Below are 27,778 nucleotides of genomic sequence, written 5' to 3' on the forward strand. Positions count from 1 at the left end.
TACTAAATTCAGCCACTGTTGCCCATTTGTACATGGTGTGGTGCCATCCACTTGGAATAAGGAAAAATGATCAGTAACTGCCCACTTCCAACAACTCCATACCTGGACACCCTTGAGTTTTAGTAATAATGGTGGCGTGCATCTCCCTTCCTACCATGGCAACATTACAAGGAGACTAGTGTGAGAATAAAAAGGAAAAGGAAACTAACTCATATCAAAAATGGTCTGGCTAAAGGTTAAAATGCAGGAAAGAGAGAGTTTACAAAAGTGCCATAGGCTGTATTGTGTGAGTATGGTCGCTTCCTAAATTAATGCAACCCAAATCCCCTGAAAGAGCAATAAATGGTTTATAAAGGAAAGGTAAAGGCAGCCTTACATACAGCAAAAATAATTCAAAGAGTAAAACAGACTGAGTGTTGCCTGCATTGTATTTCTTACCGGAACACCACACAAAAATGAAGCAATGGACCAAAAGCTATGATCTGAAATATCAACAGGGAACAAAAGATGTATTTATGTCCTAGATGTAAGAAAAGTTCACAAAGGGCCTGGCAGGTCAAGAAGAAAGACCTTGAAATCAATACTGTCCAAAGAGATTCTGTGACAGTTTATTAGAGATGGTTGAACACATGCAGGTGTGTTTTTAACCAAGAATGGCACTGTGAATAAATTTGGAAGCTAGTGAAATTGCCAAGTGGAACTTACATGAGTTTTGCTGGACAAAATAATGGCAAGATTACATATAGCTTGTTTTTGTGTTAGCACATAGGAATATACAAAATATACCTCATATACTCCCTATTTCCCAAGTGAGAAATTCAAGAGCCATGGAAAACCAGGTAAGTCCCTGAAGTCCTGTAGATGGGAGAGAAAGACCCTATTCAATCTTTCTACCCTGTTCCTGAATATGTGTGCAGGTCCTTCCAAAGCACACATCACTGAGAACAAAGATGGAGGTGTTAGCTCCTAGCCCATCCCACCCCACCAATCCAGGGAAAAGGGCCTAATTAGATGCATTCTGTGTTTGCCTTGAACTCTAGTGTTTATTTATTTCTAGAGTGTCCTTTGACTTTTCCTCAGGCCAGAAATATATAAGCCAGTTTAGTTTTAAGGGTCCTCATGGTCAGAGCAGAAATTATTTCAGGTGTTTGTGATTCAGTTTGAGTCTGAGTTGCATACCGTGTCACCTGCTTTGTCTTCCTGTGCTTGTTCACAGTTAGGTTCACAACCAAGCCACCTGCTGTATCTTTCCCTTTGTTCGTGTGTTTTCAAACATTTAAGATAGCCGTGCTGTTTGTATTGGCAATATTCTAAAAGACACTAGGGATGATCTTTGTAGTTTTGTTTCTAAAAATATTTTCATCCCAACTTCTGACTCTACTTTAACGTTTTGCTGGGTATAAATGATCTAGTAGTATGAATTGAATATTTTATAGTATATTTCACCTGATATTTTCCAAGAATTCTATGGTATAATTTCTTAAACTGACAAAATTTGACTGTGATACCTGTTGTTGGATTTCCTACCTTTTCTGGTGCAGGTAGGAACATTACAGTGTTGTACAGTCAAGTCAATACCCATTATGAGAAATATCTCTTCCTTCTTCCCAGGGTGCTAAAATGGTTGGCAGTACCTGTTCAAATTTTAAGACTAAAATGTCAAGTTACAACATTTTCTCTGCAACATTTCTATTTTTCTTCAGTAGGACAGTGATACTTTCTGTGTCACAAATAGGCAGGAAAAGAACCTGGAAGACTGAAGTTTATTCCCTTGAACATGGCTTGAACATTGCTTGGTTGGCTCCTTTTAGTGAGTTCAGTAATATAATTTGGGTCTTAAATACCCTAAAATTGTCTGTGTAATGAAGACTCATCCCCAATCTCATAGTGCTACCAAGAAGTCAGAACCTTTAAGTGGTAGGGCTTATGGGAGAAGGTTAGATCATTGGGGTTGTACCTTTGGAAGGGATACTAAGGACCTCTCTTTTCTTCCCTCCTCCACTTCCTCTCTGTGACAGAAAGTTTGCTCCTCTGTTTGTCCTGCTGGGAAATGCTGCCTCACCTCAGGACCCAGAGTGACCAGCTAATGAGGGTCTGAAATCTCTGAAACTAGGGGTTAATATAATCCCTTTCTCTGAGTCAGTTGATTACCCCAGGATATAACAGAAAGTGAGCACATTTAGTGTCCATTGTATGATACTCGGTGCTTCCTCATCTTGAACAGTGTTGCCTGGGGAAACTTGGTCCTGACTTGGACAGGAGAAGCCCTGCAAGGAGGTGCATGGCAAGTGTTCTCCTACACTCTTGTTTTCTCGGATCCTCTTTACAGACTGAACCCCAGACTGTAAGCAGTGTCCTCCAGCATCCAGTTCACTTTATATGTCTGGGTTACTTGATAATGACAACACTTTGGCACTAGATCAACTGCTGAGTACTTTATTTGCTGCCCCAGAAACTCACTCACACGAATCCTCTTGTCTATGTTGTTCTCAGGGGCTACCATTGACTGTGTCTGAAAGCATTTCTCTAACCAGCTCAAAGACCTTTCTGGTTTATATATATATATGATTTATGACAGTACCATTTTATAAACCTAAAAAGGCAATTTTCTTAAATAAAGTTTGATACCTACAATAACCTAGTTCTAATTCTATTCAAACAAACATTATAGGTAAAAATAATATTCTATTATTATTTGTCATCATAATTCTATTATTATTTGTTATCATAATTGCTATTGGTGGGTTTTGCCTAATGAAATTCCAAGGTAATTTATTATTTGTTTCAATGACTCAGAGACATGGAATTCATGTTAGAATACCTATCTTATGTATCTTGAAGCTTGGCATAAAAAAGAAAAGGTAGCTTGGGTCCTGCTGTGTGTCCAGGCTCAAGACCAACTACTTAACTCTAGCAGCTCACATCATCTAATATCTTAAAAGTAATTGAGATGAGGAAAGAACTTGGGTTTCTTCTTTAATCCAAGATAGATAAATCAGCTGTGGCCTCTTGAGTATGGTCAACACTTGATTTGATGAGGTAAGCAATGTTAAAAGCTGAATAATCATTAGTCATACAGTGGCTGCAGAGCATCCACATAACTGAAGTTCTTAGGGAAAGCATCAATGTCAGAAACCACTGGATACTGACTTCCCCATTCTCCCCTGAAGCTACTGCATGCACCAGGCATGTTGTGCACCACATAGTTCCAAGGAGGCTTTATATATCATATGGATATTAGCAGAACCCTGATGCACAGGGTACAAGGGTGCCACTCCAGTCCAGTTCTGACTTCTTCAAAACTTCACAAACATATTGGCCCCACCCTTCATTTCTGATCCTATTGTGGTTCACAGTTGGCTACTGTGAGGCTCCAAGTATCATGTCTTAGTTTGAGCTCTGTGTAAAGTGGAATAGGAGACCAGACAAGGCCTTAGAAAAAAAAGATTGAGAGATAAAATTACAGCAGTGAGTGAGAAAGAAAGGCAGAGAGGAATAAGGAAGGAAAAGTCACTTTTGGTGCCTGTTATTGAGGTTACTGATGTGGACAACAAGGATTTGATTGCCATTTGTACCAGAGAAGCCAGAAAGTGCCTTTAAAAATTACTGGTATTCATGGACCACTTGAATGAAAGATGCTACCAGGCTGCATCCCTCAGTCTCTGACTGGAGAGAAAATCCAACATGAAGAAACACCTGTATCCTAGTGAGTGAGGGTGAATATAAACTACCCACTGCCTTTCCAAAGCAGTAAAGAGAGATCGTGTGCCTCCAGTTACTCGTCACATCTGACTTTATTAAAAGAAATTCCAAGTTTGTTGGAACAAACCAATGAGAACAAAGTTTCTGAAGCTACTGTCCAATGGTTGGAATTAAAGTCTGATGGGACCCTCCTGTTTTGCAATGTCCCATAGACCCCTGGGAAATTTCCATCCATATCATTTCATTTTCCAGAAGACATTTTTATGCATCATAGTGATTATCTGCATCCTTTGGAACTGTTTCTTTTCTTGGCTACATGAAAAACAAAAGCTGCTTGGACTTTCCAGACAAGGTCACTTTGGTCTTAGAAAGAGACACACAAAAGTGAGGCTCCTTTATGCTGGAAGCTAGTACTGGGAAGTGGAACTGTAGCTGCTGCCCACTCATTGGCATCCTGAAGGGGGTCAGCAGCAAAGCTGGGAGATGGAACAGCAGGCTTTAAGCTCCCTTTCTTCCTAGGAGCCAGCCTTGCTATGCGCAGGAGGAAGTTTGACCTGTGATGTAATTGTTTCGTGGCTTCAGCTGGTTTGAATCCAATTCGTTTTAACTGCTGTGTCCTTTTCTTTCCATGAAAAGAAGCTGCCCTTCTAATGTCATTTAACAACTGAAAAGACAAAGGGTGTGGTTCCTTCACAACCACTGTAACTGAATGAGCTGGTGCAAGGCTCTTCACATGATGTGTTATTAGGAAGGCCAAACACATGATCTTGCCCTTCATGAACTATGTATTCCACTGTACTGTTTGTAAAGGGCATTCACATACTTGCAAGTGTTCTTTCCAAGAGAAGTGATTGGAATCCCTAGCCGAATTGAAAATTACATCTTCATAAGCATGGGAATGTAAAAAAAAAAAAAACAAAAAACAAAACTTGCTGCTTCCTTTTGTTATGGAATAGCTCAGCAAAAAGCTTAAAAATATGAAAGATTGTCAGAATGAAACCACCACATGTTGTTAGAAGAGGCTTGAGCATTTTGTAAAAGTTAATGTCAGTACAGAAAACTGAGTGGTGGGGCGGACGGCCAGAGAAGTGTACGTCTTCTCAAATCTAGCATTTCAAGTTTGGCAATCAAGTTTAAGAATGATGCATAATACAGATGGAGAGAAAAGGAAAAATGATGGATTACAGGAATTAATCCATCACAACTCTGCCTGGAGGACTTATAAATAATCGTCTACAATCTCAAAAATTGCTGTTGGTACTGAGAGCTGGAGTATTTCACAAACACACACACAAAAATGTTTTATTTATAGAGTTAGAAAGCTCTGTTGCACAGATTTTATTCCATAAAGAAAAAAATGCTGTAATGCTATTTTTGTTTTTTGTCTTTTTTTTTTTTTTTTTTTTTTTTCTGTCTACCGTGATCCAAATACTGTGAGGGTAAAACTAATTAAAAAGAGTTTTCATGTTGAAAATGTTTTCAATGTATACAAGATATAAAACATACACACACACACATGCATACTCACATTTGCATGTATGCTCATACACTCTCACACATGTGCTTCCCCTTTAGAGTTCACCAATGAATTATGAGATAAAGATTTTTCTAATACTTAATATTAAAATACCTAAAGTTCAGTTGCAGAAGCCTGGCAGTATTTCCTCATGTTTCAGTGCCATTTTAGGTCTAGTGTATACCTACTACCTATAGACTGAGTAGATTCTTATAAAGGCATAACTAATACAATGCTCAGCTAAAGGGAGTCCATATTATTTTAAGATAATCTTTATTCATTCTTTTTATTGATTCCTCATGCATAGAATATATTTTAATCATATGTGCCATTTCTTCCAATAACTCCTTCTGCTGGATATCCCTCCGCTCCCCTCTCTCACATGCACACATACACACATGAGTGGAGATTGTGTTGACCATATATGTGTTGGTATGAGCCATCCACTAGAAAATGACTGACCTACCATACCAAAGGCCACACCCTTAAAGAAAATTGAGTGTCTCTCTGTCACAGCAACAGCCGTCAACTGTCAATAGCTTTTTAATAAGGGGTGGGATTTCATGGATATTTTACATGAGGAGGTGAAGTGTTTTTGCTCTGTAAGTTCTCTGAAGAAGTTATTTTAAACACCTTCAAATTATCTTATTTTCCAGTTGTGTCCTCCATTTTTGATGTAATCCCTGCTGACATCACACTGATTGTAGATTATCTATATAGAGCATTTACTGGACCTTTTAATCAATTTAATATCTCATGTCCAAGGTGGTAGCTTATTTTTTTTTTTTCAACTCATCTGTTTCTGGGTATTTGTGAACTAAATTAAAAGGTTGTATTTGCAGTGCTTCTGGTACATATTTCTGAGAAGACATTCAAGTATCACAAGTGAACCTCCAATTAGTAGACCCTGGGGCCTTCTTGTGGATGGTCCAGGTGAACAGGAAGTCCTGTTTATAGTACAGAGGATGCTTCCTGAATTCATTTTCAGTGGCTGCATCTTTAAATATTTCAGTGCATCCTGTCACTGCACCCACTGGGACAGTGATGCTAGTTTGCATTTTTATGCCTCAGGGCAGCCTGGACTGTGTGGTCCCATCTGAGATGTGAATACTGACTCTGCTCAACCAGCATACAGAAAAGGTAAAGACAAGTAAAGATGTGACCCCTTTAAGGTCCAAGCTGCAGGGCCCAGCATATTGCCCCATGGACACATTCCTATGACCAAGCATAAGCAAAGCAAACAGCCATCCCTCTGATAAGAGCTCCATCGCCCCGTGTGACTGTATTGCCTGCATTGCAGCCTGCATTTCGTTTCTTCTCATAAAAGCCTGTGTGACTCACAATCCTAGTAGATGTCTGCCTGAACTTTATGCTCCTGTGTTTACATTCTAAGCAGCGTGACATTTCCCCATGTTCTCTATGTCTTTCACACAACAAATATTGAGCCATTTTCCCAGAAATGAGTGGTATTAAAACCAGGGTGAATGAGAGAGAAATAGCCACCCATGATCTTCCATCAAAGTGGTCCAGGGGACTGTAGGGTTTTAATGGGGTTTGTGTAAGTGCTGTTGTTTAACACTAGTTTCAATTGGCAAATATGAGGTCATGCTAGACAAGTGCTCTCATAAATGCACATGGGTCCAGAGGATTTAAAATAAGTGTTATCACACTGTAGATGGGTCTTGGTTTGGCTCCTGGCAGACGACTCTTCTGTTGCAAAAGTAACTTCAGTGTTTAATTACATCCACAATATACACTTAATATGTATTTTGCTTAAGGTTTTCATCTTTGTTTTTATTTCATTTCCGTGCCTCTTGTGCTACTATTTAACATGTATAATTCCAGTTGTTCAGTTGTTGAAAGTAATTCACATACATAATAATTTTCAAAGCAACTTATAATTAACTAAAGAAGGAAGCAACAGATGCTGGAGCATGAAAAACAATGCTTTAAGACATGGAATATTTTTCACAGATGCCATCTTTCTTTTTTCTCGATGCTTCACTTTAATAATCCTAAGGCATTCTAACAACCCAAGCCTGCTTCCAGACACTTGTACTGTGAACACACACACACACACACACACACACACACACACACACACACACACACACACAAAGTCTAGCAACAGCTGTTCTATTTAGCTCATTTCATCAATGTTTTTGAGTTGGGATACCCAGTTAACCTTTAGAAGCAATTAAACTTTGTCAGTTAAAATCCAAATGATTAATTGACCTGCTCAGTGGCCCAGTGGTGTCTCATGACCGCCGAGTCTCTGAGATCAGGTGTCTCCTTATTTCACTTCACACCACGGTGTTTCTAGTTCTTACTGACAAGATTTCATGATGCTCTGCTTTGAGAGAAACAGCTGCAACAAAGACCTTTGGAGATGGAGTTGGCTCACTCCACATCACATTCTTGTGTTGTTTTATAAGCCACTCCGTGTGAGATGGGGGCATCCGCACAGGGTGACTTGGTGACTTGGCATCTTGCTTCTATTATGAGGTGAGACATCTACATCTGCCCTAGGCTGTACTAGTCCCAGTAATTGCTCAATTTGAGAGTATTAGAAAACAGTCCATGAAGAAAGGGACGCTGTTGTCATCTTGTGGGACAAAGAAATAGCTGTAGCTTAAGGAAGGGAAATTCTGGAATCTTCCCCGAATTTTATTATACCTCTGAAGCCAGAAGCCTAGGCATTAGAGCTTCTCAAAGCTAATAGGGTGAGGGCCAAGAGTTACAGAGTAGCAGCAAAGAGAATCCAGATGTCAAGCAGGAACCTCTCACATTTGCCAGGCAGTAGCACTGGGCTTACTTAATGGATTTCTTTCTCTTATCTTTTTGCAACTGCTAATAGCTTTTAGTGATAAGGCCTTGAAATCTGAAACTGAAAAGGAAGAAAAGAACTCTGCCTGCTACATGTTCCTTCTTTGAAAATTAAATTATGTACTCCTCAGAGTGACCTCCCCTGTTACTGTTCCCTTATAATAGTTTTCCATGAAGAAGACAAAGAAATCCCCCACAATGGATCCATGCCTGTCATAGCCCTGCTCTGTGCATAATATTCAGATCAGCCTCTTTGTGTTTAATCACCAGGAGAGTCCTTAGAGCAGCTCTTTGTAAAGAATTGGTGCTGTGTGATCGAAGTAGATGGATAAAGGAAGGTGCTCTAGATTACAAGTCAAACATTTTGAAAAAAAAGTTAAGTTACAGATGCAGTGGGACAATTAAGAGAGATGCCATGAGACCTGAGCGGATGGGTGTCCTGTGGCTGGAGTCATGGACCACGTGTGGGGGCAAGTCTGTCCATACTGAGAATTAGGCCATGAGCTATTAGCATCACATGTACAGTTCTGAGATATACACAGGAATGTTCCATGAAGGTCCCGAGCAGGACTTTTGCTTGCCCTCTCCAAAGTTGATTTTGCAATTACACCATTGGATCGTTCCCTGCTTAGTGTTTCTATAGTAGAACTTCTTTTGTGTTTTCAACATATGCAAGCTGCATTATACTTTGAGTCATTTTCCTTTAGAAATTACAAAATCATGTTGGATTTAAAAGAACCTATCAAATTGTGTGTGTGTGTTTGTGTGTGTGTGTGCGCGCACGCGCGCATGTGTGTACATATAGTCATCTGTACTTTCAGGGTCTGCACACATAAATAAATCTGCACTTTCATTTTGTGCACACACTCGTAGGCAACATGCACTTTATCCCTACCATTCTTTCAACTTTACCTACAGTGTCTATCTCTGCCACCTCAAAAGGAACTTTGGAAATGGAAAAACAAATTTAAGGTAAATACTCCTCTACCATTATGTCCTGTGTAGTGGAACTTAGTCCCGCTTTAAAGAGGACCATCCCATGATACTGATAATAGCTTTTTGTTTTAGAATATCAAAATTGCTTTTGATAGTAGTTGATTTTGGTGGTGACTTTCCAAACTTTTAACAAACTCCCAGAGGCAAGACTTAAGTAGGCATCAGTAATATAGTGTCCAGTGAAACCTTGCTTAGCCCTTCACAGTGATACACAATCCAGTGTCTGAGCCCTTCCTTGTCAACAAACTTTAAATGCACCAGCCTTGAGATGTGTTTGGAGCGTCGCTGCTGCACTTGTCAAACACCTGCCCTCACTGTAGGCCATACACAGCTCCCCAACAAGCCCTACATGGTCCCCTCAAAGGGCAAGTCCCAGCATATCTGTGTTTGAGCTTGGAGTATGGCTAGGTCAACTCTGATCTCAAGGTGTCTTCACTGAGGGAACAGGAAGAATTAACAGGGACTCGGTGAAAGGGACACCTTTCACAGTTCTCAGGTAAAGCCGGAAGGACCAAATTAATACCTTCACATCTACAGTGCACTAAATGAATTCCCGAGGAAAGCAGGTCCCAGTCATTGTATTCACGTGATGGCTGAGACTTTTCACTACAAGGGTTCCCTGGGGTCTTTCATGAAATGTGCTGCTCAGGTACTTAGTGTCCCTTGAGATTCTGGCACTGGAAGCCAGGTGGTTGCATCGCTGGTATTCCACAAGGAGTCTTTTAGGGTAATCTGCTTGTACAGGTCCAGTCAGTGTCCACTGAGGAACTCCTCCAGTTTACAGAATATGGATTTTCCTGAAGGTTTCACATGCTCTGCTCATCTTGCTGAAAACAAACAAATGACAAAATGTCTTTTAGCCAGAAATTAACACATGATTACTTAAAATGGAAATACAAATATTACCCCATTGGGACTGGTTTGGTGTTCTGTAATCCATGTTATTTAATGCCGCCAAGCAGATGCAGTACCACCATAGGCCATAGGGATTTAGATGGCTTTTTGTAATCCTCACAGCTTCCCTCATCTACAATGGGCCTTGTCTGTCATTCTCAGCTCTTAATCACAGTGTGGCCAGGGGAGTTGGGTGAGAAAATAACCTATTTCAACACTATAAAGCAGTAAATGTGTAAACTTCCTCCAATTGCCTGATACTTGTTCCAGATTGGGATTTTTGTTTGTTGCTGTTGTATTTTGTTTTGGTTGGTTGGTTGGTTGGTTGATTTCTGATGTGTTTTTGCCAAAAATGTAACTGATGGACCCTGTAACTTGACTTAAGCAAATGGTGTTGCTGTTGACTGATGTTGAAGGAGAGGCCTCTGAGTAAGGGGGTCTGCCAGGATACATGAGCTTCCTGCACTTCCTCCTTCCTTTGCTTTTCTTTGGAAGGCAGCTGACTTAAAGTCAGGTGTAAGTACTTAAGGAAAGGAGGAGCGGGGGAGGGCTTTCTACCTGAGCATCTATAACATGACATTGCAACAGGGGCTTTTCCCAGCCTGGCTCTTTGTATGTCAGTTCTAAATTACAGCCCTGTGCCTTTGACTGTTTCCAGGTTGGTTGACTGGAGAAAGTGAAGATGGAGGAGGTAGGAGAGGGCAGGATTCTGGAGAGTTCTTCACCACTAGCTGTGGAACACCTAGGGAGTACCAGTTCCCAGGTTCAGGTACCTGATCTCCTTGGCTCACTTAACACCCATAGCGTTTCCCAGTGCCTAGCATGAGGTAACTGCACAGTTCGTCAAATGAGAACTGTCAAATCATTCCAGTTAAGGTGGAAATGCCCCTTGTGTGGGATCAGTAGAGCAAATCCATTTTCTTTTCAGAGAATCGGAGAAACCTTTGTCTTTGTAAGAGGCTTGCAGACAGAAGTTGCTGCAACATTTTAAGTTGTATGTGCATAGCTGCTTCATTTACATTGTTGGAAGCCTTTGTTTGGCCACCTTTGGACTATGGTTAATTCATTAGATGTTGAAAAGCTAGAGTTGCTAATTAACAAAGCTAGCTGCAGGAGCTCGAGCAGAGAGAATTCTGTTTGAATGCAAAGGCTCCTATAACAAGTGTGGGTTTGGTCAGGGATTGAGTGACAGGGATTAAGTAAACAATGTTGGCTCAGGGGTTTAGAAGGAGACCTGGCCATGAACGCACCTAATCTGCAAGGTTGTATTATTAAAACATATTTCTTCTGCCAAGTGTCCCAACACCCCAGGCCTAGGTTTTGGCAACAATCAGCATGTTCTAGAACAAAGGTTAAATGCCCTGTCATCTGAGTAGTCATTTGTAGGGCACACAGCCCTACACAAATCTCATTGCTTTCTAGCTCCTGCCCTCTCACACATCTCTACATGGATCAACAAATTCACCAGGTTTCACACACACACACACACACACACACACACACACACACACACACACACACACATTTCACTTGTATGGATGTTGTGAAGAGTATATCTAAGAACACTGAGAGAGGGAAAATGCTGTGGAAATTTAAATAAACACAGAGGAAACATTTGATAAAATTCAACACCCATTCTTAAGAAGTTACAAAGAAGCACATTAAAGAGGAAAAGCAGCTTCCCCTAGCTCTTGAAGGATGCCTATGGAACGTTTACGGCCACAGAAGCCTTTCAATTAGAGCAAAGAGAGAGGTGATGTTTCCTGCTAGCACTGCCAGTATCACTGCTAACACTGAAGGCCACAGACAACGCAGCACATCAAGGCAAAGTAAAAAGAGTAAGAATGTGACGGATGGAAATAACATATCCAAGAGGTTCCTGCTAACTCTCCTACTCATATCTCAAAGGCTGGAGAGCATTAGGTAGTGGCTGCTCAGTAGATGCTCTGTGTCATTCTGTATTGCAGTCTCTGGTGAACAGGAACGTGCTGAGCCTCAATAGGTCACAGTTTGTAAGGGATTTCTAAATGGATGGGCTTCTTGACTTCCCATTTGACCCACAGGAGCTTTATCTTTGTTTCTTTTGACCATTTGAAGAGTTATTCATTACTCCCCAAGCTGGTGAGTACACTGTGAAGTCATCATAAGTCACCCATTGAACTGCAGTTTATCTTCTGGTGTCTGGGCCACATTAGTATCATGTTTGTCTAAGGAAGGAAAGGCTGTGAGTGCCGGCACATGCCAGTGTCTGCTGATAAATAGCAGTATGCAATGCTTGTCTAGAACTAAAGGAATGAGAGACAGATTGTCACCATCGGGATCTCAAAATCCATGAAGGAGATTCCTGTGTAGACAGATCACTCATCGGTGTTTCTTCCCAATGGTCTAGACAACAGTGGTAGTGTGCAGAGGATGTGATTTTTTTGAGTAAATGTAAGCAAGGGGTGGAGTACAGAGAAGACGGCAACACCAGCAGAGTTGCAGAGCCCTGAGACCACAGCATCTGTTTCCTACAGCTCTTGATGGTAGCACCAGTGCGAATACTGGTCAAGAGGACAAGAAAGACTAGGATGTGGTTAAGCAGACATTTTGAAATATCTGGTATATTAGCAGTTTGGGTTATGCCTCACTGGTAGTGTGAAGCCACAGAGATGTGTAAATACTGACAGCAATGCCTGCCATGTATTAGAGCCAATTATGTACTATGCATCTCTCTCTCTCTCCAGTGTGTGTGTGTGTGTGTGTGTGTGTGTGTGTGTGTGTGTATGCTGTGTGTGCAGGCACATGCATTTAGACTCCTGGTATTACTATGGGTGATCATATATTTTCCATTGGGACAAACATAACATGTTTCTCTGCTAACATTTTTAATGTCCTGAGAAACATTCTGAAACAGTTTATTGCACTAAGAAGTTTTTTTAATACATGGATATTTGTGAGAAAATTAGAAGTACTTTAATCATTTTGGAAGAGTATATTTTTTTCCATCACTACTCCATGGAAATTTTGTCATTTAGGATAGCACTGAAACAAACAAAAAACACAAAACATCAGTGCAGTTGCTAAATTTTGCAGTGCTCTCTGAGAAGAGAGAATAAATCAAAAAAGTTATCCATAATCAGAATTTTAAGTATTTCAATGGGGATCTTTCCCATAGACCTGACGGATGACTTAGAAGGAAAGCATACTTTTCCTAAAGAACATTCTGGAATAGGAGATTTCTGCTCATATTTCCAGGTGTGGACAATCTTAATTGAGTGACCCCTCTTATAGACTTTATGCTTTAAGATATGAAAGTGTGTGTATGAGAGAGAGAGAGAGAGAGAGAGTATGTGTATGTATGAGTTTGTGTGTGTGTATCTGTGTGTGTATGTGTGTGCAGGGTAAAGAAAAGGGAGAAGTCTTATACATCTGAAAATTAGGAACATACTTAAAGCAAGCATTATGATAGATATCTGTGGCTGACATATGTATTTGGAAGGAGTTTACTTAATTATTTAATCACCACTTTTATATTTTAGGAGTGTAGTATGGGAAGACTTGCAAGTCATATTTAAACATAAAAATCCGTCCTATGGAGTAGCCTCTAAACATTAATTTGGACAATTATCCTATAGGAAATGTCAAGATCAATATGTTGATCTATATCATTGCCATATGCAAAGTGTTTTAAGGTCTGGAAATGCTTAGTGTATAAATTTGAGCGAGACACCCTGGGCATCTTAAGTATGGTGCATCCTCTGTGGGGAAGCAGCTGCATCAAACTTGGCACCTGGCATCAGTTCAGTGTAGGAGGCAGGTAATTGGCAGGGACCTTGCTGATTCACTCAACAGGGCAAAGACTCAGTTGCTGTCGAATCTGGCTATCTGAATTTCCTTCTGAATCTTCCTCCACTAAACTAGAATTAAGCATTTATTTCCTAGTGTGGTGGTTTCAATGGAATCTGTTCCTTGTAGGTTCCTGGATTCGAACCCTTTATCCCATTTGGCACTGCTATTTGGGAGGTCATAGAGCTCCCAAGGACAAAACCTTGATGGAGAAAGCATTACCAAGGTCTCACTTCAGGGTTTCGTAGCCCCCCCTCTCTCTGTCTCTCTCTGTCTCTCTCTGTCTCTGTCTCTCTCTCTCTCTCTCTGATTACTGTGTAGGGATGAAATGTGATATCTCTGCTCCCTCAACACCCACCAGACTCACATTCCTGCTGTCATGCCTTTCCTACCATGCAGGACTTTTATCTCCTTTAGAACTCCAAGCCTGGATAAACCTATTTCACCCCTAAGTTACTTTTGGTCATAGTGTTTTGTCACAGCATCAGAGAAGTAACTGATAAAGTGTCACACAGGTGGGCATACTGATGATGTGGAGAGGGAGCTCCACCCAGGATAGTGTTCTTAGAATTAACCATGGCTCTCTGTGGTGACTGTAATCAGGGTGGGCCACTCTCACGCTACAGTGTTTCCCGTTTGGATCCCAGCATGGACAAACCTCAGCCTGAATTTTTATAGAAATCAGATCCTTAATGCTTTTATCCTTATGGGATGAAATTAATAGTTACTCTCAACTATTTTGACAGTTTACTACCTAAGTTACAGAAACTCATTTTCTGAGATGAAGACTTAAAGGTTTCTCAAGATGCCAGAGATTATATGAGGTTTTACCTTTGTCGTTGTTGTTGTTAGCATCAGTCATGGCAAGGTTGCTTAGCTAGAACTCGGTGCTCAAGGCAAATTAAAATACTGAGTGCATCTCATCTTCACTGTCTGGACTGAGGAAGAATGTATCACCTTAACATGAAAATAGGTCTGTCTGCTAACACAGACTCCTGGGAGAAGTACTGCATGGGATTCTCCAGCATTTGCATTGCTACAATAGCAAAGGGATCCCCCATCTTGACTGCTGAACACACATCTGTGCAGCTCACCACACTCTCACACATGTTCCTGGAACAGTGTGTGTGTGTGTGTGTGTAATATATAACATAACAATGGAATGTAAAATATATTGACTTCCTTTTAATTTATTCTTTGTGTTTTTCATACCATGCATCTCAATCCCATTCACTTCCCCATCTCTTCATATCTGCCCTTTTCCCCTGCAATCTCCCCCAATAAAATAAAATGTAAGAGAAAATAAAGGAGAAAAAAAAAAAAAGAAAAGCGATAATGTGCCACCATCAGTCATGCAGTAAACCCTTTTATCCATCTATCTTTATTTGCAAGTGTTCCTTGCAAAGAGTCATTGGTCTGGTTCAAGACCTCTGGTCTCTGCTATACTATCAAGGCTGGGCCCTCACTGGGACTCCTTGTGCATATCCTGTGTCATAGAAATCCTGAAGTTTTGGGTCTGCAGGTCCCTTTGTGTGCTCCAACAAATCGCAGATGGGGTGCACAAACTCAGCCCTGGTTCTGGGACTGGGCAGCTGCAGGGTGGGTCAGCCCACCAGCTCTCCCTTGTCCTCACCCTAGGGTGAGCTCTCCTGCATTACCCTGGATAGTTCACCTCTTGCAGCAATGGGCAAGGGGTGAGGCCAGTTCTCCTGCTTTTACATCCTCAAGGTTGGCTCTCCTACACCTACCTACACTACCACGGACGGTTCTACTGTGTTTCCCAGGCAAGGCACAGGAGCCACTCTCCAGCTGGTGAGGGGTGTGGATAGCTTAACCCATTCTTATGACCCCAGGGCCAGCTCTCCCACCTCCCATAGGTGGCTAGGGGTAGGGAGGGGGAGGACATCTCTCCCCAGTCCACACACCATAGATGATGAGGGGCAGGGCCAGACCTCCCATGCTCATACTCCTGTGGCAGTTCACCTGCATCTATTTATTTTTATTGTTAATATTTAAGACCTCTTGAATATACAGTTCAGCATTTGTCATAATAGACGTTTCCCAACATGATGAAAGAGAGATCAGTTCCTGGAAAGCATGAACTTTTATTTTCTTAAGTGTTGTTAAAGAATGTATTATGTAGGCACTGTTACTTGGGCTTTTAGTTTGAAAAATATAAAAGCTTGAGTGTATATATTTAGATCATTATCTTTAAGTCCTGGCAGGAAAAATTGCCTAGGAGATTGGAGTATATTTCATCATTGTCAATGATAAAAATAAGGTCATTTAAATACTCTTGCTTAAAAAGAACATAGTTAAATTCCCACTGTAAAAATTCCAAAAGAACAAAAAGGAATGCAATTCCATGGGATTTTTTAGATGGGGAAATATGTTGAATTTAAAGTATGTTCTTAGTTTCCCAAATAGTTTAATCTATCATAGAGCATTTTTTAAAAAAAAAAAAAAAATGTTCTAAATGTTTCCCAACAATGAAATGAAATGCAACAAGGACTTGACCTTAGCTGTGTATACTCAAGATGATATGGGCTTTTAGATTAAATAAATATCCTACTGCTATCTCTTAGAGCATAAAATCTTTATCTGAATTATGAGCCTGTAAGAAGACAGCTTTATGTAAAGACAGATGAGAGTCAATTTAGAAGACAATCAATTTCTACCACATGATCCCATCGCACATACAGTGAAATGATTCTCATAGGAATACGGGTGCGGGTTAAATTTAAACTTGCTTTCCTGGCTAGATACATACATTCTGCTATATGTAGCCCTTGTGGGACAATCTGTGCTAGCATGGTAACCTACAGTTTCTTGAGATAGTTGCTTCTCTAGTCATCATGTCTGGAGAATACCCAATAGTTTTATATTCTTTGTGATGTGTCTGCTTCCAGGCAGATGTGCAGAACAAAGGTGCTATATATACCGGGCAGCCTATTTGGTATAAACTCATTATTGTACTTGACAACTACAAATCACAAATATATTGTTCTTTTTATAATGTTGAAGTCTTAGTGGAAGAGAGTGCTGGACAGAAGCTGCTAGGCTGTTCTGCTTGTCACAGATAGACTTAGGCGTGAACAAAATTTCAGAGTAAAGACTGGCCAACCTTTCTTCTTTGGCAGATTTAAATAGACTTACTAAGAAGAGAACCCACTGGTCGGAAAGACTATGAAGTGCCACTTCCCACACATCCAGCACTCAGTGGGAAGTCATGAAGGAGGAGAAGATGATTTAGATGGCTTTCCCCCTCAGAATGTGGAGTTAATAGGCTAAGAATTTTATGAATAAATGACTCCGTTCTCAATATTGAAATTCTACATGAATTCTGCATCAGTCTCAGTCTATAGAGCTATACTCCTGATGTTTGTGTGAGCTGATGAAGTCAGTGGTGGAAGCAGCCCTACATCAGCATCACTGGTCTCTTGGAGAACGTGTTTATCCTAATGTAGCATCATGTCTGGCAGCGCTTAGCTAAGGTGCTGGAATCATGATCCTTATTTGACCCTGATAGGCATCTCTGAGGACAAACAGTTCCCATAGCATCTCTGTTATTTCTCATTTTAAAAATCTCACGTATCTTTGTTTAAGCCAGAGATTTTTTTTATCTTTCTTGACAAAAGTTATCTTTATGGATAGAAGAGGGGCTGGGAGGTAGAAGAAAGGGAACAGCTGGGACAGGAGACAGATATGATAATAGGGGATTGAATATGCTAACAGTATAGTATGAAACGTTCATAATGAAGCCAAATGTTTCTAAAAATTAATAGATGCTAATACAGTCAGAAAAAAAAACAAAGCTTTTTAAGTGTTTCTGTGGCACTATTAGCTTTGTATAGAGGCACAAATTAGGAAGCTTGGTTAATGGAAGCTTGGTTCTTCAGAGAGTAGAAAGATCTCCCTCAGGTCTACTCTTAGGAGACCACAGATTTTTGTAACCTAATAAAGGACACTAGTACCTATCATCATCGTTATAGATCTTGCCAACATTTGAGGGAAGAGAGTCATGCAGACTATGGGGCCCATGGGAGAGGAACACTGAAGGCTTCTTAGAACCTCATCTCACAGTGTGGGAGTGGCTGCTCACCGTGAAAGCTCTCTTCATATCAGAGCTGTGGCACCATAATCAATTGTCAAAGGGCCTATGACAGATGAACTATTATAGATCAGATATTTCTATGGTTTCATGTTTGATTGCCCAGCCTATTGCATCCAGGCATTCAGCTGTTTACAATTTCATAAAAGAAGGCTTTAAGTATGTTGAGCATGCACAGACAACATTTTTCTGGAAAGAAACTACACAGGTTTTGTTTTGGTCTGCGTTTGTTTATTTCCTTATAATAATCTGGGGTGATGGTTCCCAAGTATTCTTTTAAAGACAAAATCCAAGAGATTCCTGTCAAAGCCTCATTTCATCAACACAACATCTCCTTATCTCATTCAAAAGCTCTCAAGACTCCACATAAAAATGAATAAAATTTGTGCAGGCTCTCAAGTTGGTATAGCATGCGAAACATTTTCCCCTAAACAACACATGCATCTAAAGGAATAACAGGAATCTGAGCTCAAGGTCACCAAGTGCTCCCCTCAAGGATAGGTGTTCACTTTTACCCAAAGGGACTTTTTCATCTCATTGCAAGACACTTTCCACAAGAAAAAAAAATGTCTGCATCGTTGACTTTCCTTCCTGGAGACTAAGAATTTAAAGCCATTTCAGTGAGAGAATAAAGTAGATAGATAGACCTTCTCATTTGAGATGTAAGATTTTAGAGGCAAAAACACCTACAAATCACAATCTTAGCAATAAAGAAGGATTCCAACAGCATCATTGATTTTCTTATTCTCTTGATCTGTCTACCACAGTAGTAGAGAAAAGAATGTCTAAAGTATCATGGGAGAAGAAAAACCTGATTACTGTTATCTGCATACACACATATATATTCTACTGTGCACACACACACACACACACACACACACACACACACACACACACACACACATAGAGTCTACATCCATTCTCTGTAAGAAATCACAGTTGGTATTTGTTATTCTACACCTGAAAGAATCCAGACTGGCTGCTGGTTAGGAAATGATTGCATATTTATGGACATCCTGAGGTGCTAGGCTTGCTCACTCCCACTTTAGAACCATTATAACGCCCATCACTCCCAGGTTTTACCATGGAAGCCCATGAGGTGTTAGGCTCAATTCAGTCCCTCTTGAATAGCTGTGATACTCATCATTCCTGGTTGTGCCATGGAAGCTAACAGGCTCGTGACACAACGAAGACCTAGGAAGGCTAGTGTGGTATACGCTGTGAGTTGTTTTGCAACTGTACTGAAAATGCTTATTATATTCAAGAGTTTTCTGATGGAATCCTTAACAGTGAAATTATTTCGTCAGTAAAACCCCACCTAACACTCCAACCACTAAATTGAATGAGAGAAACCAGGGTGGGCACTCTGTTCTTTTTCCTGGGTTTAAAGCAAATGGTGTATGTTTCCCCCTGTTTAGTATAGTGGCTTGTTGTGGAAATAAAAGTGAAATTGAGACTAGGGGAAGATACAAACAGGAGTACACGGGGGTGGTGAGGGTCGGAAAGTGTGGGTGGTTTCCTGTGTAAACCATTCACTTTGGCAAACTATACAATTTTCACTTTGTTTTTGTTTTCCATTGTGCTCCTCTGGCTAATAACAGTGTAGCAAGAGTGCTTGAACAGCCTGTAGGCCCTGTATATCACCACTGTGTGTGACCAGTGGGCACTGGGTTTAGTGTTAGTGTTGATCGTTTGGGTGTCCTTTCATGTTCTGAGCCCCATGTCAAGGCATGCACTTCACGTTTGGAGCAGCTGTCTACACCCAAGACTGGTGTGTAAAATTTTCTAGGTATTAGGAGAGCAACACACCTGAGCCCTCAGCTGACAGGTGATGAGTTGAGTTCCTGATGTCTCCTGGCATCAGGAAGATTACTCATGGAGTAAGAGTTTACCAGGAGGCCTACTCTTCTACCTCTATTCATGACCTGTGAGCTTCTCCAGTACCTATGGAAGGTGATTGTGATACCTTCATCTTTAGGGCCTGAATTAGCATGAACATGCACAGTGGACAATGAAATGGATTACAAAGGATTTATGTCATCTTAAAAGTTAAGGAACGAGTTCACTTACACAAGCACATACATGCATGTGCTAGTGGTATGAAATTGTAGTGCTGGCTGATTACGGGGTAAAAAACAGTGCCACTTGTGTAAGGTCAGATATTATCACTGGAAGACACATGACACACCAAAGGTTCTTGTCCAAATGACAGTGGAAAGGATAGTTCAGGCTTTACATTTGTGAAGCATTTGTCTACAACGGCTTAATGGATCAGTTGGAAACATCCAAGTACTAAAGACATGAAAAATAATGTGATATCAACATGTGCAAGAACTTGCTATGTGTGAACACAGAATGTGGACAGATTTACATTTGATTTAGTAAAGTCTGGTTAAGAACTTTCTCATCAGCATCTTTGATGATGCAGACTCTTCGTCTGGTTTTGATGTGACATTGCAGTTGTTCTCATTAAGTAATCCAGGGTTCCCTCTAGCCTTTGCAATAGTCTGCAAGTGTTATAAGCAGTTAGCATGCCACCATCATACTTCCTCATACCCTTCAACTCACTGCTTAGTATGCTCAGTCTTTCTCCTTGCATGTGAAGCATGTGGAACAAAGTTAAAAGGCCATCAGTGTTATTGAGTGAAGGTTCTGTCACCTGTGTTGTTTTTGCATCAGTTTCAATTGACGGACTTTTCATAATAGGTTGTGGGGTTTGAACTTGTTTTAAACTTTAGCTTTAGAGTGGATGCTTGATAGTGTAAATCTGACCTACTTCTGTGCTATTTGTTATTAGAAAAATCTACCAGACTTCTTTGCTGGAATGTGGTTAAATTATGTAAATCCAGTTAGATGGTTTGGGTTCTTCCTTTTACAACTGTTCATTGGAGTAGGGCAACATTTAGTCTCTGGGAAGTTTTCCTCCCTGAAGAAGAGACTTTCTCCTTGGGACCTAAATAGTCTGAGGATTCAAACCTTGCCCACCCCTGTTTGTGGGAGCTGGCACTGTCACCTGCTGGGTGTGTTTGATCTTTTTGGATATGCCATCCCTTCTCCAGTGAGATTTTTTTAGGCCTTCCTCACCTGTGTGAACTTTCTCAGCATCTATTTGCTCATTTTCACTCATTTGAAGGGTTGGAAAAGGAGATATCTGTATATCTGGGCTTTTTTGTCTGGTTGGTTGGTTAGTTTTGTTTTATTTTGTTTTGTTGTTTGTTTTTATCTTGGGCATATCTATCCTTTCCTACAGTAACCATTTTAGCATCCCCAGATCTCATCTCTATCTCCTCCACTTCTTTTCAGGTCTGAACCTGAGATTCTTTTCCATTCCCTGGGCCCTTATATGGGAACATCTTCAGGGCTATTGTTGACCATCTGATTTTCCTTTCCTTTTTTTTTCTAACCATCATTCAGTAATCATTCTCTCATTGACTCATGCCTACCATCTCAAAAATTGTTGCTCCATGTTACCTTGGGCTGTTTTGACAGAAGACTTAATTTCTGTTGTTCTATTTTGGTGGTGACCAGGTCACTTTGTGACCATGTTTGTCTGAATCAATGATGTTCCTCACTTGTCTACCATTCTAGGTACCACTAAACTAATTCTCAGAACTCCCTTTTAATCTTTTCTTTATGGTCTCGGGTCTATTGGCTTGCATAGGCACCCACGCTTGGGCACTTTGTTAACTCAATTGGATTGATTTGTTGTTTCTTTTATGAAGGCTGGCTTTCTGTCTCTACATGCCAAGTTAAGTTATTGAATGAGAACTTGATAGATGCACACAGAAACCACAAGCACTGCACATGAGCATGAATTGGTTTGTATATTCAGCACCCGATGCAGTGACTCTAAGGATGCCGCTCCTGCATTGTGCTGCACAAATGGCAAGAAAGTTCTTATTGGATCGTCTCCATCTCTCTACTTCACTTTCAGTCTGTAAGCTGTCTTAGATTTTTCAAAGGGAAAGTAAATAGCAAACTGGAAGGCTCCACTTAACCATCTGTATTTGCTTCCCAGATTTATGCAAATTCCCCTTGAATAGGCTTGTGTGAACCACATTCAATACGGTTTGCCCATTCACCAAGCAAATTGTGTAACTGCTTGAAACGGGTGGTGTAAGACAAAAACATTAAGGGTTTTTTTTCCCCCTGAAAACTTGCAGAGTAGTAATGGAGGCAGAATTTAGACAGATGAGTAAGGATCAGTGGAGTGCACACAACAGGAGCCTGAGGTGATGAGTGATGACCGTTGTGTCCCGAAAGAGAAGATAGTTAAGATGGGGTCAGGAAATGGACTCATACAGGACTCATACAGGACTTAGCAAACAGTGGGCAGGGGGCAGTTGAGTATCTCACAAATTTCTGGATTACAATTTTAAATGGATGGTTTTATCCTTGCTGATTGAGAGAATCCATGGGCGCACATTAGGAGGAATTTATGAAAATTGCCTAGTATCTATCCCTAAGTATTAATCTCTACCAGAATACAAAGACAGCTATGTGGCCAATAATAGCAATTAACTCCTTAAAATTGTTTTTTTTTAACAGTCAATATGTCTTTATTGTTGCTGGCGTGCTTGTCATTCACGTTGCCTTACAATTTGGATAGTTGTTGCAGCAGTAAACTGTAGCATACAGATTCAGTTAAACAATCTAAGGGTTACAATTAGATTGACTCACTGGCTAATTTGGGAAATTAAGAAAAAACAGATTGGTCTCAGTGTTTCCTAGCCTTTATAATCAGATAATTCACACAAAATGCAAAGCATGAAGCAGCCTCGGAGGCAGGTAAGCCAAGTTCTGAGTTGCATGCTAAACTTATGAGGAGATACAAACATGGAGACAGATGCATTGTTGGTGACTTGGATATAATGAACCCAAATTGAGCAGCTATTCTCACTGCTAGGAATGTGTGACATTCCATCCTTCTGACACATACCAACCAGACACTGGTACCCACTTTCACAATGCAAGTGCCAGGCACAGATTTCAAAGGTTGAATACCATCTAATGAAAAGAAGCTAGTGGTTGTTGGGAGTAATCTCATGGGAAGCTGTTGATGCTTAAGAACTGCACAGTTCACAAGCTTTTTTTTTTTTTTTTAAGTCAAGGCATTCCTGAACACTTGCCCAGTCAAGCTGACATAAGGCATCAGACAATAGTGTTGTATGGTTCTCTTAATCCAGCAACCTCTCACAATGGACACCAAAAGGTTAAGATAGAGGTTTATTCCCCATTGTCTGACAGCTTCTATGTCAAGTGGGTTTATATAATTAATTGGGGACTATTTTTCTGTTTAGAAGGCAGCATCCAAAATTTTCTGTCTACAGAGAAAAGTGAAGTCATCCACCTTTCTAGTTGGGTTGGAATGAGGCTGATGTGAACTGGTAGAAATGGTTATGGATATCAAGTCACAGGAACACCTATAGTGGTTTTACATATTCTGTGTTAAATTCCTCTTGTGTTACAAGCATAACCCCTCAGTATTTCTCACTGTAGAAAAGGAAGAAAATGATGAGAAGACTACTTAGAGTAATTTGAACAATGGCAAGATAAAAGTATATTAGCCTAGTTTAAGCTAGGCACACAGGGGCACACATTGCTAGAAACCCACTAACTCTATATTAGGGAGATTGGTTTTCCAAGCCAGAAACACAGAAAGAAAGACAAGAACCATACTTCATTATTTTCAGTGATAAAGTAAATGAATCTAGACTGACAGAGATGGACCTGTGCAGAAAAGAGTTAACATGGCTACCAACCCAGATTTTAAGTTTAGAGGGACCTGCTTCCCAGTTGCCTATTGGCTGGCATTTAGAAATTGTGTTTCAGGAATTTCTAGGCTGATAAGAAAAGTTGGCTCTGTGCACCCAAAGTATTTATGGAAACAATACAGAAAGAAATGAATTATGAACTCCCCTAAAATATAAGAGGGGATAATGAAATCAAAAAATAGGAGAGTAAAGATGAGATGGTTGAACCTAAAAGATCCAGATGATTGAAATTCCAACAAGATCAAAGGAGAGGGATAGAGACCACATATCAAAACCATAAAGAAAATTACTAAAACATGAAAAAATATGTTTTTATAAATTTATAAGCTAAAATAAATCTATAAGTTAAAATGGTTTTGCAAAATGACCCAAACACAGGTAGCTGATCAGCTAACATTGCACATCTCAGCTATCCCACCTGAAGATAGGAACACAGGAAGTGCTCCTCTCTGAAGGAAATACATTTTCAACCTTAAATTTCTACCAACACCTCACATGTGGCTTATTTGCACACCGATTGTCACATGCAGATGTTCTATGAGGGTAACAAAGCCTGGGGTGTTCGTCTTGAAGGCAACCTTACTTAAGAATAACACTACAGAATTTGCTCCAGCAAAAAGGAAGCCAACTACAAAAAATGATGACTTCCCCCAAGAAGAAATAAAAAGAAACAAAGGCCTAGCACAGAAATACAGAGCATCCAGCATAGCTATGCTTGCTTTTCTATTGGTTTTGTTTTGAGGATTTCACATAAGAATATGTTTCTTTATCTAATCTACCCCAAATTCCCCCCTTCACTTCCCCCCCCTCTACCTGCCACATTTCCCCCCAAACTTTATGTGCTCCTTTTTAGAAAGCCTGCTATGTCCACTTAGTATGGACTTTGCTGATGGGGATGTCCTTCTATATATGTGTTTATCTTATTGGTTGATGAATAAAACACTGTTTGGCCAATAGAGACAGGAAGATAAGCAGGAGTAGGAGATGAGGAGAATTCTGGGAAAAGTAGGTAGAGAGAGGCACCTCAGAGAGATGGCATGTAGCCACAAAAGGATTAACAGGTCTGGACATTCTCTGGCAAGCCAAGACCACATGGAAATACACAGATTTATAGAAATGGGTAAATAATTAAGACAGTGCTAGCCAACAAGAAACCCTAGCCATTGGTCAACAGTTTAATAATTAATAAAAGTCTTTATATGTTTATTTGGGGCTGAAGCAGCAGTGGGACCTGGCTAGAAGAAACTCCAGCAACACTGAAGTGTAGTGTGAGTGTAGGAGCATCCACAGGAACATGGGTAGTTTCTCAAGGGTCACATCCCTGAATAAAACTGCCTCCTTGCCCCAGCAGCCATCAGTTGCCAATAGTTCCTCGGGTAGGAGTAGGATTTCATTATCCTCTCTGTCGTCCATGTTGGAATTTTGGCTGGCTTGATCTTGCACAGGTCTCAAGTGCACAGCCACAGCCACTGTGAGTTCATGAGTGCAATGCTGCTGTTGTGTCCTGGAAATGGCTTAGCTCTTGCTTTGATTTGATTTAGCATAAATTTATAATTTTACAGTATGGCCATAAGTAGCTTCATTGTGTTGTTAGTTTTCTGCATTCAGTATCCATAGTATTTATTGCAAAGTGCGTAAGAAAGTGTGCCAGGCACCTTTCCGTCACCCATGTCCTGATTACACTCCACCCAGACAGTGTGTCTCACTTCATAGATCTTCAAATGTTTACTGAGCTCCTAAGCTCAAAGGACAGAGGAGAAACTGAGAAATGTCACAGGTTAATAGGGGGAACAGAGGGGAACTCTTAGCAGCCGCACATCATGCCCTGTGCTGGGTGGGTACTCTCCCATCCCAATGCTATAAATCTTCTGCCAAGGCTCCTAGTGCCCATTATTCTCAAACTAAATCAGCTGGGCTTTAAAGAGCATATCCTGGTTCTAAGGTTTTTAATAAGATAGCTAAGCTAACACCAAGATGAACAGCATTGTGAGGATGCTGTTTGGGGTAGTTGTCACATTTTCTCTCATGTGATTTTCTTATTTTCTGAACTTCATTGTCTCCAAGGGAAAACCACAGGTTTCTTTTGAAGGCGATTTAAAAATGAAGAGTCTGTCCAGTGAAAGTTTAACACTAAAAAAAGGGTTTTGATTCTGTGAAGTAGCTTTGAGTGTCTTAGGCCCCAAAGCTTTGGAGACCCAGGTAGCATACCCTAAAAGGGGTCCCCTGAGCTGGCTGTGTGCTGGAAGTCGGAGGAGGGGAGATGGTGTAAGACATGCCATCCATCCTCTCCTCTAGGAGTACCAGCCCTGTAACACCAATGCATGCCCAGAGCTGAAGAAGACCACACCGTGGACCCCATGGACACCTGTCAACATCTCGGACAATGGTGGTCACTATGAGCAGCGGTTCCGATACACCTGTAAAGCTCGTCTGCCAGACCCAAACTTGTTGGAAGTGGGGCGGCAGAGGATTGAGATGCGGTACTGTTCCAGTGATGGGACCAGCGGCTGCTCCACAGACGGTAAGGAGGCTCTGTGGGGACCGGGCACTCCATGGAAAGCACTTGACCTTGTCTCTAAGGAAATGGAAGACTTGGGGGAACCCCAGTTCAAACAATGTTATGGATCTAGAATAGTTTTTGTGCGGGAGTACTAAAGTAGACAAAGGCAGTAGAAGCACATTTCTTTATTTATCCCGTAAAGTGATTTTCCCATTAAATAGAACACTGGATCCAATTATGGTGATAGTTCTTTGTCAAAGTGGTTTTGTGAATGCTTAGAATATGGGTGTGGAGATCCAAGGCAGATCCAGCCCTATACTCTGCCTGGCCTGGACACTGACCATGCCGGCACGTCTGGCAGATCTCCCCCGACTTCCTGCAGGGATGGTTGAGCCTTTTCCCCATGCTTCATTATTTGCTTTTTTTCTTCCTTTTTTTAAAAATACTTTTCTCTAATTGCACAACATATAGTTCTTAAAAGAAAAGAGACACTCAAAGGGGGGGGGTGTCCAGAGGATGCCTTTGTGAGAAAGACAGTTTTATCCGTGATAGGACATTCACAAGCATTTCTGAGCGCTCTGTGGGTGTGATTGTCCTTGATTCTTTCTCCCAGCATGAGTGCTGGTGTTCATAGACTGACTTCAGACACAGGGCAGGTCAGATAGGTCACATTGGTAGAGGACTCTGTGGCTTCCTCTTGTCTCAGTCAAGCTCTAAGGGGTGGGCCACACTGTGGCTCTCCCGACACAGATCCCCATGCCTTCTCTGGGAGCAGGTAGCCTGGCTGGATACCTGAGGAGCAACATTCCTTATCAAGCACTATTCACTTCCAAAGCACCCCTCTCTGTCCTCTGTATTTGCAGGTATTGGTATATCTCAGATTGCCAATGCCTACAGTTCAACAAGACACAGTCCGTTGTTTCTTAAAAGGGAAAGGCTCTACTCTGATGAAGGGTCTTGTGAAAATAAATGTACAACTCAGAACTAAAACCATCACCTAAAATAGGAGCAGCGAATAACAGTGACTCTGGCTTCTTTTATAAAAACCTACTGTTGCTGGAAGAAAAGATTTACTTAGAAATTCCAAGACAAGGATGACAGGAGACCCAGCTGAAAAATGTACATTCTGTAAAGGGTGATCTCATTTTAATCAGGATTACAGGGTAAAATATGAGAATTCAACAATGAATTTCAGACATTATTTCAGTGTTTTCCATTATATCATATGATTATATCCCAAATAACATCTTTATTATATTACATATAGTGTCTTAAATACAGCTATGCCCTATGAAGTCTTTTGAAGTCTAAGTGGAAAACACATATCCTAAAATATTATTGATTATTGATTGTTAAGTTTAACTGTTCTCCCTTCATTTTATGTGTTGGGTATGGTAACCTTTTTATCAATTTACTTATATCCTTTCTATGACATTTATTTACTGTTCCACCAAAGTGAAATGTTGAAAATGGTATATCTTTAAAATTGACTTTATTTTCCTCTGCAAATATGCATTTCTTTATTCTTTCCAGTCTCAGAAACAAATAAAACCAAAGCTAGTATGTTTAAATATTAATACTATAGACTATTCATGAAACATTTTCATTTTAAAAATAATTTTATAAAAAAT

The 27,778-nt window shown here is 40.6% G+C and overlaps 1 protein-coding gene across 1 annotated transcript in view; it reads left to right on the forward strand.

Moving 5' to 3' along the window:
- Sema5a (semaphorin 5A) overlaps positions 1 to 27,778 on the forward strand; it is a 415,024-nt gene that overhangs the window by 368,676 nt on the left and 18,570 nt on the right. Inside the window, exon 17 of the mRNA XM_051182617.1 lies at positions 25,943 to 26,168. Coding sequence (XP_051038574.1) covers positions 25,943 to 26,168 — 226 coding nt within the window. The remainder of the gene's footprint in view (positions 1 to 25,942; positions 26,169 to 27,778) is intronic.

This window comes from Phodopus roborovskii, unplaced genomic scaffold, assembly GCF_943737965.1.
Source record: "Phodopus roborovskii unplaced genomic scaffold, PHOROB, whole genome shotgun sequence".
Lineage (NCBI taxonomy): Eukaryota > Metazoa > Chordata > Mammalia > Rodentia > Cricetidae > Phodopus > Phodopus roborovskii.